The sequence below is a fragment of the Pyricularia oryzae genome, chromosome 1 (genome assembly GCF_000002495.2).
Source record: "Pyricularia oryzae 70-15 chromosome 1, whole genome shotgun sequence".
NCBI classification, from domain to species: Eukaryota; Fungi; Ascomycota; class Sordariomycetes; order Magnaporthales; family Pyriculariaceae; genus Pyricularia; species Pyricularia oryzae.
In genome coordinates this window covers 1,286,332-1,299,333 of record NC_017844.1, presented here as the reverse complement: position 1 = coordinate 1,299,333, position 13,002 = coordinate 1,286,332, and the positions used below count along the sequence as shown (strand labels likewise).

Here is a 13,002-nt window from a genome sequence, read left to right as displayed (position 1 = left end):
TTTCCCGGTCCGAAAAAAGTAACGCCACTTCACGGCTTTTGTTTGCAAAAGTCCAAAAAAGCTTCGAAGCCAAAGATACCCTTTTGGCTAGCGCCCAGCAAAAAATCAGCTTATTGGAAGCACAACTGGAGGCAATACGGCCGGTTAAAAGGAGGAGGGTGGTTCCGGATCCAAACGAGCTTTTGGTTAACAAACAGAACATTATTGGATTGCAGGAAAATGATATAGAAAATTTGGAACCTTTAGCTGATGAAGAAGAGGTTAATGAACCGGAGAAGCGTGAAAACGATTGTATTTTTGTCCGTTGATAATTTTATATTTAAATCAGTTTATAAAAGTAGGCATTTCGTTGTTAGATTTTCAGGGTGCCGAACAAGGGGGGTGCCGAACAGGGGGTACGCAACGTTAGTCGTGGAATGCCCTTTTTATTGCTTAATTCTCTCGTCCTTTCTACCGAAAGCTCGCCGGTAATATATTTATTCCAGGTCATCGCTGGATATGGAAAGATTGTTATAACTTATGAATGACCGGCTTCGACTTTGAAGTCTAAGAAAAATTTGAGCATCCGAAAAACTTAATCGCTCCTGTAGACTCACTTTGTAAACTCTAATGCCTTCAAAGATAGGCATCGTGTGAGGTTCAAATACAAGTTTTGTATCCCTAGTTTTTGGATACGGTATCATTGCATCGCTGAAGCACACAGCCATGTAAGTAGCCCGGGTTGTTATGATAAGGGACCCAAAAAGAGATAATTGTTAACCTGAGTGCAGTGTGTGAGAAGCTGACGGTGATTCGAGTGTGACAAGAGTTGCTTCGAGAAATACAAATAATGAGGACTTGGCTGGCACAAATTGACAAGAACCAGGGAGACAAGTTTAAATCACACAAGGCAAAGCTTTTCTTCTGTCTATCATTTTCTTGTGTCTATCATTATACTCAGTAAAACTTTATGATTGAGCTGGTGCAATTCGCAGGTGGAGTGAAGTAGTAGTAGTAGTAGTATTATTTAACGCCGGGCTCGGCCCGGCTCATTAGCCGGCCGTTAGCAACCTCCCGAGGGGTATCTCGGCGCGCTTTCTATTTTCTCTATTTACACAGCGGAAAACAAGGGCATAGAAGCGAATCGAGCCTGACCGGGTTCGTGCCCGGTCCTGCTTACAGGTTTGTTCACTGACGCGACCCCGTGCCTTCAGGCGCACGGAGGATTCGTCTGACGGCAGTTGACGGCTCTTCATCGAGAGGGGCCTGTGTCCAAACAGCGGAGCTGTCGGTCGTTTGTAGCCATGGAGACGAAGTTCCCAACAAGTGTGGGCTCGACGGCACAGGCGGGTGGTTGTTGTCGATAGCCAGCCGGGTTATCCTTGCCACGGGTAAGCGGGGGAGGAGGTGGAGGGAGCAGGATTCGAACCTACGTTACTCAAGTAACAGCCATGGCGCTTAACCACTGCGCCATTCCCCCCGCAGGTGGAGTGAAGCGCAAGAGAGAAAAGGGCACGCTTTCTGCGGCAGTGATTCTAAGTTGTGGGGTTCAAGGTTTCAACTCTTACCTGTGAGATCACACTCAAAAAAAGGCACCCAGAGCAACGATTGGTGAGTAAAGTCACGTGATGCATGTTTTTGCAGCTACTGGTATTGGAGTAAAGGAGTGGTCAGTCCTTACTACCACTTGTGCCGTTAGGAAGATACAGTTAACCAGCAATAATGACATTATTATTTAATTGACTTAGAGCACGAAGGAATTTTGAAAGAGATTGAACAGATTACGCGAGAAAGAAATAATTCCGTCGAATTAGTTGGGGTCGAAAAAGCTTAAGAGCAGCCATACTGTGCCACGTCACGTGTAATAGTGGGGGTATACACCTTCTGCTTCGATTTCTCCGACGCGTCATTGGTTGCCACGCTTTGATGATGACAGGTGGAAGGTGGACCAACTACCGCATCATTGCTTTCCCTCGGCTGTCCCTCCGTCCCATTCCAACCAACCGCAACCTGACCAGGATCTGAGTTCAATCGACTTTTTGGAACACCACCGGCGATATCTCCAGCTGTTGGAGATTGGAGTAAACCTCTCATCTCCACTCCCCTTCCCCCGAAGGCGCATGTGAGTGCCGATACAACAAGCCGGCACAATGCGCGGCCTCAAGTACCTGCTGCTGGCCAGCGGTGGTGTAGGCCTCTGCGCCGCCCGCCATGCTTTCAGCATCCACGAAGACATGCTCTCGAATCCACAGGTAGGCTGCTACCCGCTACCATAATCCAAAGTATATGGGTTAATGCCCTACTGACTTTTCATCCATTGCCTCAGTTCGAGATAATCTTCTCCGAAACCTTTATCCGGGAATCCGATGCCTTGGCCCTGATGGAAAGTGCTGGCAAAAACCCACCACAAGCTCACGCGACAACACAATTCTCCACCTCAACCTCTACCGACACATCAAAAACTACCACACCCCCTGCGAACCGCGACGATGACGATGACGACCAGCCCGTCCTCTCGGAGGCCTACGAGGTTATCAATGTCCCGCCGGCCCGCTACTTCTGCGCCATACCCGTTCTCGCGCCCCTTCCGGCCCTAAACCAGACGGCCATCGATCTTGCCAAAGCCGAGGAGCTCCGCGAGATGACTGATGCCACTTCCCACGGCTGGGAGCTGCTCAACAAGCTCAACGGCCAATGCCTATACTATACCGCCGGGTACTGGAGCTACAGCTTCTGCTACAACCGCAACGTCATCCAATACCACGCCCTCCCGCCCGGAACCAGGAGCGGCCCTCCCGTCCGCGACGAGCGCGAACCGGAGTACGTTCTCGGCCGAGCCCTCCCGCAGACGCCACACGGCCAGCAAGCCGGCAAGAGCCTGGGTGATAGGGACCACGGCAAGGAGCAGGCCGTGCTGAAACAGGACGACAAGGGCGTGTCCAAAAACGCCGCGCAGCCCAACACGGAGCTGGTCATTAAAGGGGACCAGCGCTACCTCGTGCAGCGGCTCGACAGCGGCACGGTCTGCGACCTGACGGGTCGCCCGCGCACCATCGAGATTCAATACCACTGCGCCCTGGGCACCACGGTCGACCGCATCGGCTGGATCAAGGAGGTGACGACGTGCTCGTACCTGATGATGGTGCAGACGCCACGCCTGTGCGAGGATGTCGCGTTCCTCCCGCCCAAGCCGACCCGCGCCCACCCGATCAGCTGCCGGCAGATCGTGTCCTCAGAGGACGAGGTCAAGAGCTGGCAGAGCCAGAAGACGCTCGACGCCAGGCTCCGCCTCACCGGGGCCGAGTCGCAGTGGCAGCTCGGCGGCCAGCAGCAACAACAGCAGCAGCAAGACGCCAACGGTCAGCACAAGAAGCACCAAAAGCAGCAGCAGCGTTCTTTCACGGGTGTCAACATCGGAGGCGTCGTCATCGGCAGCCGCAACGTGCTCGGCCGCCTCGAAGACGGCCAGCCAGTGCCCAACCTGACGCCGCCGCGCAAGGCCGGGTCAATGTTTCAGAACGGCGCCCGGGCGGGGGCGGCGCAGCCCATCATCGAACTGCTGGCACTTGCTAAGTCCAAGGCCGAGGGCGGTCAGATCGAGGTCGTATCTGACGAGGACCTGCTGCAACTTGAGCTGGACCCGGTCCAGGTGGAGGAGCTGCGCGAGGCCTTGATCAAGCTGGCTGGAGACAAAGGGTGGAAACTCGAGATACTGGAGCACCTCAACGAGGTGGCCGAGTTCCGGGGCGTGGTTCAGGATCCGCACGACCCGGACAACGACGTATACTACAACGGAGGAGAGGCCAATGCGCCGCCCATTGTGGATGGGGCGGGCAGGAAGGCGTACGGCAACACCGCTGAGGATGACAGGCGTGCGGTGGGGAACAAAGACAAGGACAAGGGTGGCAAGGCTGTCGGGCCTGGAAGGAAAGCACAGAAGCAAGAGGACGATAAGGAAGATGGTGACATGGGTGATGCGGGAAGTGAGGAAAGGTTCTTTAAGGATGAGCTGTGATCTTGTACTAGTGATGCATCCTACTTTGGAATACGAATGTCATGATTTACTGATGCGGTTCGCTTACTTGACTACCTGTTGCTATGAGGATCATGTCATCCTCCCTCGTGAACAGTTCTCACTGATGATAGAGGACAGGACACCATGGTAAAACGGAGGAACAGGAGCGCTTTAGTAGCAAACAGCCAGAATTATGAATCCAAATTGTTGGTGTAGCGAGGTCGCCCTTGTTTGGCCTGCTCGCACAGAGTGGCACTGACAACAATCGAAAAGGCCAAGCTTTATGCTGGGCGGCAAAAGCACTCGCCTAGCCGTCTAGCGCCCCCTCCACCTCTAGGTAGGCCATCGCAACTTGTGGTGGCCGGGAAGTTGGGGGCATCATGATTTTTAGCGGGCATCCTGACAGGTCAAGCGTCGGCCTGGGCGACGGGAGGAAGGATTGGCCGAGCGTTGAGGCTTTTTGGTGCAGGTGAGCGTCGGGCTGTTTCAAAAGGTTCTCCACCCTCATCACGAACAAATGCCCCGAGACATGTCTCGAAATTTCGGCTCCTACCAGAGCATCGTTCTCCGTTGTGGCGTTGCCCAAGCGTGGAATTCTTTTCGTCACGCGCGCACTTGGTACGGTCGAAAGTTCTGCGTGTTCGATGTGCCGGGAACTATTGTTCAAAACGCACTGTTTGGAGGATTCCTAGGGCTCACTCTTTGTCTCGGTGCAGCTGGAGAAAATGATAATAGCCGCATATACGAAAGGGGGCTGGGGATGTATTATTTGTCCAAGCGACTTGCATCTCGACTGACCTCATTCCAGAAATGGCATCCTTGGGGGATATGTTGGAGGGCGGCAGTGTGAGATTCAATTTGCTCCAAAATGTCGTTGTCGAAAGGGAGGTGATGAAGTCGGCTCAGTAGGGACTGGACTGTAAACAAAACTATAAAAAAAATGGCTTTGGGGGTGGTTCCTTTTGTCAAGATGCGTAATTTTGCAGTTCCCCCAGACGGGTACGCGGCACCTGGCCGAGGCCGAACGGCGCTTAGCAGCCGACTAAAGAAAATCGACAGCGGTTATCTCCAGCCACGTTGCCACGCCAAAAGGAAATAACAAAAGGAAGACTGGCGCGGTCACTAGGGGCCTTGGAGGAACACATGGAAGTTGCGTCTAAGGGAAAACATGGCGGGTAAGGGAAGCGACCGGAGCTCAACGGGCACACTAATGCAGGCACTCTGATAAAAATAAGCGTACTAACACTGATGATCTAATCTTTCCACCTCGTCCGAAGGCTCAAGAGCTGCGTCTATGCGTCGCCAAGCGATCATCCGGTAGCTCTGGGCAAGCTGTTTTTCACAGCCTAGCGTATGAGCTCGTATGCAAAAGACAACAAATCCAGTGTATCCAAATCTGTATATATAGAGAAGGGCAAGCCTCCCAACTCAAACATTTCTGATCTCCTCCTCATCGCAACAGTCTTCAGCACATTCGATCAGCTTCTTTTCCCCCTCATCTTCACCTTTGTTCCTTTCTCCTGCTACTAGATAGCATACTTTTTTACTTTTCAACCTAATACCTTGAAAACCCCTTTTTCTCTTCCATCTCCCACCAAAACCAACCCTCCCAACCGCCAATATGCGCTTCGAGACTCTCGCCATCTTCACCTTCGCCAGCCTGGCCACCGCTACCTTCGCCCCCAACCCCTGGGACCCTCTTGACGTCCGCCCCCTGGCCAAGTGCCAAGCCAACTGTGTCCGGGCGACCCTCCCCAAGCTCGGCGAGGGCAAGTTTGTCATCCTCCAGACCCCCAACGAGTACTTTTGCGCCTCTCCGGATCTGATGACGTGGCTGCGCGACGACCTCTTCACCTGCGGTGCCGCCGTCTGCGGTCGCAACACTGAGCGTTTTGCCAAGCGTAAGTCACTCGGTCATCTCCTTCACCCCCGCCCATGGCTTTTGAAGCAACCCTAACACTAGAAACCTTTCCGCAGGCGGCATGATGTGGCTCCACGCCACTTGCCCTAGCATCGCCTTCAACGAGGCCGAGCTCGCCCCGCCCGCTGGCGCTCCTGCTGCCGGTGCTCCCGCCGGTGCTCCTTCGGGCTCTCCCGCCGGACAGCCCGGTGCCGAGCCCTCTGGAGCCCCTGCCGCCGCACCTGCCGGCCCTGAGGGCTCGGAGCCCGCCGAGGGCCCCGAGGGTCAGTAAGGCAGCAGCGACTAGATGTCAACGCATACAAGACGGGTTTTACTCCCAACTGGCTGGAACGGTGTCTGGCGGCTTCTTTAGCGCCAGGGTAATATTGTTAGACGATGGATTCTTTTCTCATTGGCAAGCTCGCTGCCTGCAGCTTTAGACTTGTTGATACTTCTTTTTTTTCTTTTCTTCTCATCTTAGACTAGATATTTATAACCCCCCCTTACATAACCCCTAAACAATAATTTGACATTATTACTTTACTTGCCTTCTCCAAACGTCTTTTCTGTGTCTATCATTTGTACAATGCTTTTCAAGACAACAATTCGCAAGACGGTATATTATGATCCAATGAATTGCGGCTCACTACACCGGCAGACCAGGCGCACGGGGTGCATTGTTAGGGACGACGGCCTAAATTAGACTTGAGGAGGCTGCAAATATAGGAATGCATCAAGTCTACTGGCCTAGCGAGGCTATAAGCGGGGGCAGGATCTCGTAGTTGGTATAATTCCAGATGGAGCTGGAGCTTCCACAGCACCAGGCAGCGCCAGTCCAGAATGTATTCTGTTGACCTTGCAGGGCGTTGAGCCGCTTGTAGAAGCCACCCTTGATCGCCTCAACCGACACGGTCAATCCCGAGGGCGAGTGGTTGTTCGAATGGACGATCTTTGGCTGGAGGGCTGGATACCCAAGCGCTTGCTGAGCTCCAGAGATGGAACTCGTTATCTGGGCCTCGATCTCGCTCTGCGATAGACGGGACGGGCTCCCTCCATAGGCAGCATGCAGATCCTTTACCCCGGTGGGCTCGAAATTGTACATGCCAGGCAGCGGTGGAATGCCAAATTTGGCCTTCGCGTCCGAGTTGTAGATGCCCGTGTCGTTCGGGAAGCCTGTGTTGTCGACGACGGCGTTCCAATAGTAGCTGCTGTTGAACTGGCTGAACAACGAGGTCTCTTCGGGGTTGAGATCGAGGAATGACTGGAGGATTTCCATCGTAGGCGGCGCAGCAATGAGAAGCTTGCGTGCTTTGACCGTCTTGCTGCCCGACGCCGTCCTGACTTGCACTTCCACACCGCCCTCTGCACGCCGGTTGACCTTGGTCTCTTGTGCGCCGACTATCGCATTGTCTCCAAGTTTCTTTTGGGCAGCATCGACTGTTTTTTTGTCAGAGCCAAGCACACAAACATACCTTGACTAGCGATGAGAACTTACAAAGAGATTGCACATTGTTGTTTGCTTCAGTCACCCGCAAACCCTCGAGTCGAGCCTGCACCTGCAGCTGATTAAAATAATGCGCCATGTAGATTGTCGGTTGCGCGAGTGCGTTTCCCATGCCGCCGTACACGAGCCATCCCAGATGAGCAATTGCGCCCAGGTTGTGCTTCTCCAAGAAGTCACCAAACGGCATGAGAATCTCGTCTGGGATCTCGTCTGGCAAATGGTACCCGCTGTTGAGATAGGGGTACTTCTCCAACACTTGTTGATATGCCTTGAGCGCCGCGGTCACGTCGTCTCCGCTCGCGAGCGGCCAAGTGGGAGCCTTTGTCTTCTGCTTGAAGTCTGCGCCGACGGACTTTTCGTTTGGAACGAATTGACCGTTGAACTTTTTCAGTGACACACCCAGGCTGCTGCAAAAGTCAACGGTGGCGCTGATGTTTATCAAGCTGACGATGCCGTAATCAAAAGTGGCTCCAGTTTGTGCATCTTTGTATGTGTTGACGTTGCGGCCCAGACGGTCTTCTTTTTCAATAAGCAGGACCGACTTTCCCATTTGCTGGAGTCGCGTGGCTGCATGCGTGCCGGCGGAACCGCCTCCTATGACGACCACATCGTAGTCAGGGGTCTGGGATCGGCATGGAGCAAAGGCTGCTGCCGAGAGTAGGAGGCAGTATTGAGCTAGACGAGCCAGAGGTCGCATGGTGTCGTTAAGGGTTTTTACTTCCAAACCGACAGTTGACCAAGCTGCAATGGTCTAGGAAGGCTTGTAAACCTGAGCTCGGGAGGTTGGTTCTAAGGGCAAGTATGTTGTGCGAGGGCGTGGGGTGGCCCCCTAAATATGGATCGAAATTTCGGCAATTGTCAATTGTCCGGGGCCATTATGGCGGTATTAACTTGGCAGGCCCCAAACTCAAATTAATAAGACTGCGCTACGACTCAGGACAGCGCAGCAAGCTATTACCACACGAATGGGTTTCCCCTTGATGCTGCAATTCTTGTCCATGTTCTTAGGTCAACATTGCTAATATTAGGTGGGTAAGCCACTGGAGATCGTTGCCCAGCCTGTGGCGCAGTGGCATGGCACAGACGGACAGACACTGGCGTCGGTTTGACTTGGATCAGAGATTGGGTAAGTTTTGCGTCCAATTTTGGCCGTGCAAAAATAAACCCTGATTTTCTCCCACTTCCTCGGGACTCCACAGAGTTTAGAGTTTGCAAAATTTTCCCAATCGTGCGTTGGCATGAAATGCGCTGATTTTTTATTTGTTGACCATACTTCCACCTACTTCGTTCACCACTCGTAGATTTACATGGTGCTGCAGCATCTTTTATTTAGTGAGATTCGTCATTCCTCTTCAATATATACCTTACCCTTACAGGATCAGCACGGCGTTGATCTGATTGAGACAAACTTTCTACATCCTGGGCTGATTTCTCAGCTAGTGGCAACTTACATTATGGGCGTTGTTATCAAGCAGCCCCTTTCAGCAGCCAGAAGTCACTTTGGGGTCCTACGCAGTACTAATATAGATGGAGATGTTAAAATAACCAAACTCATAGGCAAACCTGCCCCGCTTTGTCCCACAACGACGGCTCAAACGAGGCTGTTACCAATCGCAACCTTTACCTGCCTATTTACCTCCCTCCTAGTTCACCTCTTTGTCTACCTCCTCTGTCGTCGTCTAAGTCGTCTAAATTTCCCTGTTTCCCGACTTGCTTATATATTTGCATACCCGCGTACTGGTTTGCATGTCTGCGCAGCCTCCACCTCTCTATTTATATATAAACAGATCATCCAAATTTACCCGTTTCACAACTAACAATTACTCAGTGCTGACGCGAACTATGTACGGTGCAAGTGACTGCTTGATAAAAACGCGCTACAGAATATACAAGTACCAGACTGACAGCCCAAGAGCATAATCTACAGTCGATCATTTTTGCCGCCAATCTTTACGTTGACAAAGTTGTCCATTGCCGTGGCCACGCTGTGCCTGATGATTGCTTGTTCAAAATGACCGTCTAGGAGCTTAGGAGAGCGAAGTTGAGAATCAGCGGCACGTAACGGCGCCAGCGCGGACTTTCAGACCAAAGGGATTACAATAGGTGGCCTGAATAACTTTTTTCAAATTCCTCCCTAGGCGCATTTCACATGGAAATTAAGCCTCCTGCTCGCTGCACCGGCCATAGCAAAACCGACGCAGTTGATATCGCGTAATCGAAGGTGCTTAGACGGGGACTGGGCTGTCTGGTGTGGAGGTCGACCCCGATTTTACCGGCATCGGGTCCATGTTGGCCCCGCTCGGCTCTTTCGACAGGCCATACTTGGCGTCGGGGTCGCGCACCGTCCCGATAGCTACTATGTACGTCGCTGGGCCGGGAGTAGTAGTGCCCGAAGACGAAAATTGTTTGGGCAAGGTGCTTGATTCAGGTCCTACCCCTGTTTCCGCCGGGCATGGGATAGTTCTTGGGTTTCGTCTACGTGCTAGTCATTGTGGCGGCTGCGAAGGAGATCAAGGCCGGAAGGATAGTTGTTCCAGTCACTTGTGTATATCGGGGGATTCGAAGGGGAAAAAAAGAAAAGACAAGGAAAAGAAAGTAAAAAAATAGAATTAAACAAGCAGTACACACCCCGTGTCTCTTTGCAGGGAAACGGGACCGGGTTGACGGGACAGAAGAAGGTGTGGTTCAAAATCACGAACGTTGATTGAATCTATACTCCATTCTCCAAATTACAGTGAAATATAACCTACAAAGGTAACCGTTGACTATAGAAGAAAGGAAAGGCAAAGCTAGATAAAGTTGATTGACGGATTGTGCAAGAGTGACATGCTGTAACCACGTGGCGACGTATCAACTCCTGGATGAATCTGGACCCATACGCGGACCCGGGATTTTTCAAACCAATCATCAGCCTGGACAAACGACATGGCAAGTTGTACACAAAGAGTCTCAGAGAATCACGTGCAGGTAGGGTAGGATCGAGTGCCAGCCATGTCTGGTGGATATCCGGATAATTCAGGGCTTGGTGTGCAGTAGTTCATGTCTGGTATAACCTAGTGGCTTAATCTCCACGTTGGATCCATCGCTTACACCCGAATCCCGTTGGACTTAGGCCTACGGGAAATACCTCGTGCCCGACAGATTCTCCGTGACCTAGCCTGTGGGTATCTTTTGAAGTTTTGATAGGTCCTCATCGCTTGTTGCATGATGCGTGGCGTTCTTGTTTATGGTATTTAAACTAGTTCTAGTCTAGCCTAAGCTTGAACAAACTCTCGGATTGCTTGCCAGATTTCCTAATTCGAGTCAAGTTCTTCTACTCTCAATCAGACTCCAGGACCTTCACCATGGCGAGCTCCATCAACGCCAGTCCAACCTGGCCACAGGGCCAGCTACCCGGCCTAAGTGCGCTGGCCTCGCTGGACCTGGACCGTTCTACCATTGCAATCACCCTGGCAGCGATTGTTATCTTGCCTCTATTGGTGAGCTACATCGCCAGCAGCCTCCGCGGCGAAAAGGTTCCCGTCGTCAACCCGCCGGGACGCTTCCAGACCGCGCTCCAAAAGAGTATCGAGTTTGGGACTGCCGGCTTCAAGATTTTCCAACAAGCTCAAGAGCAGTTTCCGAACCAGCCCTTCAAGCTTTTGAGCAACGCGGGCTACACGACGGTCCTGCCGCCGGACCGTGCGCTGGAAGTCAAGCAGCACCCGAACCTAAGCTTTCGGAAGGCCTTTTCCACGGTATGCAACTACTGCGCCGGTCTACTTCCTAGCCCTGTTATTATTATTATCCCTTTCACCTTCTAATACGCTGTTTGTGTAAAGATCCTGCCGGCCAATAGCGAAGGCGCCGCGGCTCTTGGAGTTGTGGACCACCCAAGCGAGATCATTCAGAAGATCGTCACCAAACATTTGACCAAGCGACTGAGTAGGTTCCCAGCGAAAGGCGGGGGCGTCACGGTGTCGAGAATCAAGATTTACACGCCTGCTGACTCTTCTCTACAGACAGTGTCACCGCGCCATTGTCTCTCGAGACTTCAGTCGCGACTGAAAAAAACTTTGGGAAAAGTTCCGGTCAGTGAAGTGCTCCAAAACTTTGCATGTCTCTAGTCTTGCTCATCCCCTCTGCTGCCCCCGCTGACATGATAAACCCTTGATAGAATGGACCGAGATCAAAGTCTACGAGCCCATTACAGATGTCATCGCCCGCGTCTCGTCGCGCGTGTTCCTGGGAGACAAGCTCTGCCGAGACGCAGCCTGGCTCGACATCACAAAGTCCTTTGCCCAGACGGCCATGGCGGTGATCATGACCATGCGCGCTTTCCCCACCTGGATCAGGCCATTGGTCTTTCAGTTTGCATCGTATGGCAAAGAATACCGGGCGCTGTACCGCCGCGGGCATAACGCCATCATGCCCATCATGAAAGAGCGGCAAGAGGAGCGGGCCGAGTGTGCTGCCAAGGGGGTACCCGCGCCCGTCTACAACGACTTGATCGAGTGGGCCGAGACCGAAGCCGGCAACAACAGCTTCGACATGACCGCCGTCCAGCTTAGTATTTCGATGGCCGCAATCCACACGACCTCGGACCTGGTGTCGCAGAATATTTTGTTGTTGTCCACCCGCCCCGACTTTGTGGATGCCCTGAGGAAAGAGATGATCGAGGTGCTGCCGGCCAAGGGATGGAAGAAGACCTCGCTGACATCGCTCCGGCTTCTCGACAGCGCTATCAAGGAAGCGCAGAGGCTGAAGCCTACTTCAGTTAGTGAGTGTTTTTTTTTTTTTTTGTTTTTTTTTTCTCTCTTCCTTTCTTCTCCCCCCTTATCCTGCTCGCGCTAACCTAAGCCTGCACCCAAAGTTGGCATGCAACGTCTTGTTATGAAGGATACTGTTTTGGAAGGCGGCATCACCCTTCGCAAGGGAGAGTATTCGGCCGTCGACGCAACCAGGGTCTGGGATCCCAAGCTGCATAAAAACCCGGACGAATTCGACATTTACCGCTTCTACGAGGCACGCAAGCAACCCGGAGGCGAGCACGTACACCAGCTGGTTTCGACTTCCCCTGACCACATAGCCTTTGGTCTCGGGAAATACGCCTGTCCTGGCCGCTTCTTTGCCTCCAACGAGACCAAGGTCGTCCTGTGCCATTTGCTGCTCAAGTACGATTGGAAACTGGCCGAAGGGTCGTCCACCGACTTTACCTACTTTGGCACGGAGCTCACCATCAACCCCGAAACCAAAGTCCTGTACCGGCGCCGGAAGGAGGAGTTTGATCTGGATGCGCTAGCCACGGATGAGGAAGCATCATGAAGCAAAGCAGCCTGGACTTGTGATATGATGCTGGTGTGAGCTTATAGTTGGAAGGCTGATATATGCTGCTGGCCAGGATGGACTTTTCTTGAGTTTCGACTCACTTTACTCTGCATAGAATCTCTCCCCTTTGTGGCCAAACAGACTAAACCTTTTACTAGAACTAGATCAATCAACTTTCAAACTTTTCATATAGTCAGAAGTCTTAGCACGGATCTGATAGACTCACGAAGCCTATTAATGGCAGTTATTTGCAATCAGAGCCTTGTGTAAGAGACTGGAATATTAAAATTAATAGGC

General features: G+C 52.4%; 5 protein-coding genes and 1 pseudogene across 6 annotated transcripts; 3 read left to right on the top strand and 3 right to left on the bottom strand.

The window, feature by feature from the left end:
* Positions 1-1,387: 1,387 nt before the first annotated feature.
* MGG_20057 lies at positions 1,388-1,459 on the bottom strand (annotated as a pseudogene). The gene has a single exon. The product of its transcript is annotated as a tRNA-OTHER (tRNA).
* Positions 1,460-1,869: 410 nt separating this feature from the next.
* Positions 1,870-4,049, top strand: MGG_02297 (uncharacterized protein). The gene is made up of 2 exons (XM_003709015.1): positions 1,870-2,231; positions 2,306-4,049. The coding sequence occupies exons 1-2, from the start codon at positions 2,130-2,132 to the stop codon at positions 3,992-3,994; spliced, it is 1,791 nt and encodes a 596-aa protein (XP_003709063.1). The 5' UTR covers positions 1,870-2,129; the 3' UTR covers positions 3,995-4,049.
* A 1,566-nt stretch (positions 4,050-5,615) lies between these two features.
* MGG_02296 (uncharacterized protein) lies at positions 5,616-6,186 on the top strand (the record flags this gene model as incomplete). Its single annotated transcript, XM_003709014.1, has 2 exons — positions 5,616-5,895; positions 5,972-6,186. The coding sequence occupies 2 exons, from the start codon at positions 5,616-5,618 to the stop codon at positions 6,184-6,186; spliced, it is 495 nt and encodes a 164-aa protein (XP_003709062.1).
* A 447-nt stretch (positions 6,187-6,633) lies between these two features.
* MGG_02295 (uncharacterized protein) lies at positions 6,634-8,095 on the bottom strand (the record flags this gene model as incomplete). Its single annotated transcript, XM_003709013.1, has 2 exons — positions 6,634-7,331; positions 7,390-8,095. The coding sequence occupies 2 exons, from the start codon at positions 8,093-8,095 to the stop codon at positions 6,634-6,636; spliced, it is 1,404 nt and encodes a 467-aa protein (XP_003709061.1).
* Positions 8,096-9,623: 1,528 nt separating this feature from the next.
* MGG_16086 (uncharacterized protein) lies at positions 9,624-9,852 on the bottom strand (the record flags this gene model as incomplete). Its single annotated transcript, XM_003709012.1, has 2 exons — positions 9,624-9,766; positions 9,834-9,852. 2 exons carry the CDS (start codon positions 9,850-9,852, stop codon positions 9,624-9,626), a joined length of 162 nt encoding a protein of 53 aa, XP_003709060.1.
* An 890-nt stretch (positions 9,853-10,742) lies between these two features.
* MGG_02294 (ent-kaurene oxidase) lies at positions 10,743-12,702 on the top strand (the record flags this gene model as incomplete). The annotated part of the gene is made up of 5 exons (XM_003709011.1): positions 10,743-11,135; positions 11,220-11,322; positions 11,400-11,468; positions 11,555-12,157; positions 12,251-12,702. 5 exons carry the CDS (start codon positions 10,743-10,745, stop codon positions 12,700-12,702), a joined length of 1,620 nt encoding a protein of 539 aa, XP_003709059.1.
* Positions 12,703-13,002: the final 300 nt, after the last annotated feature.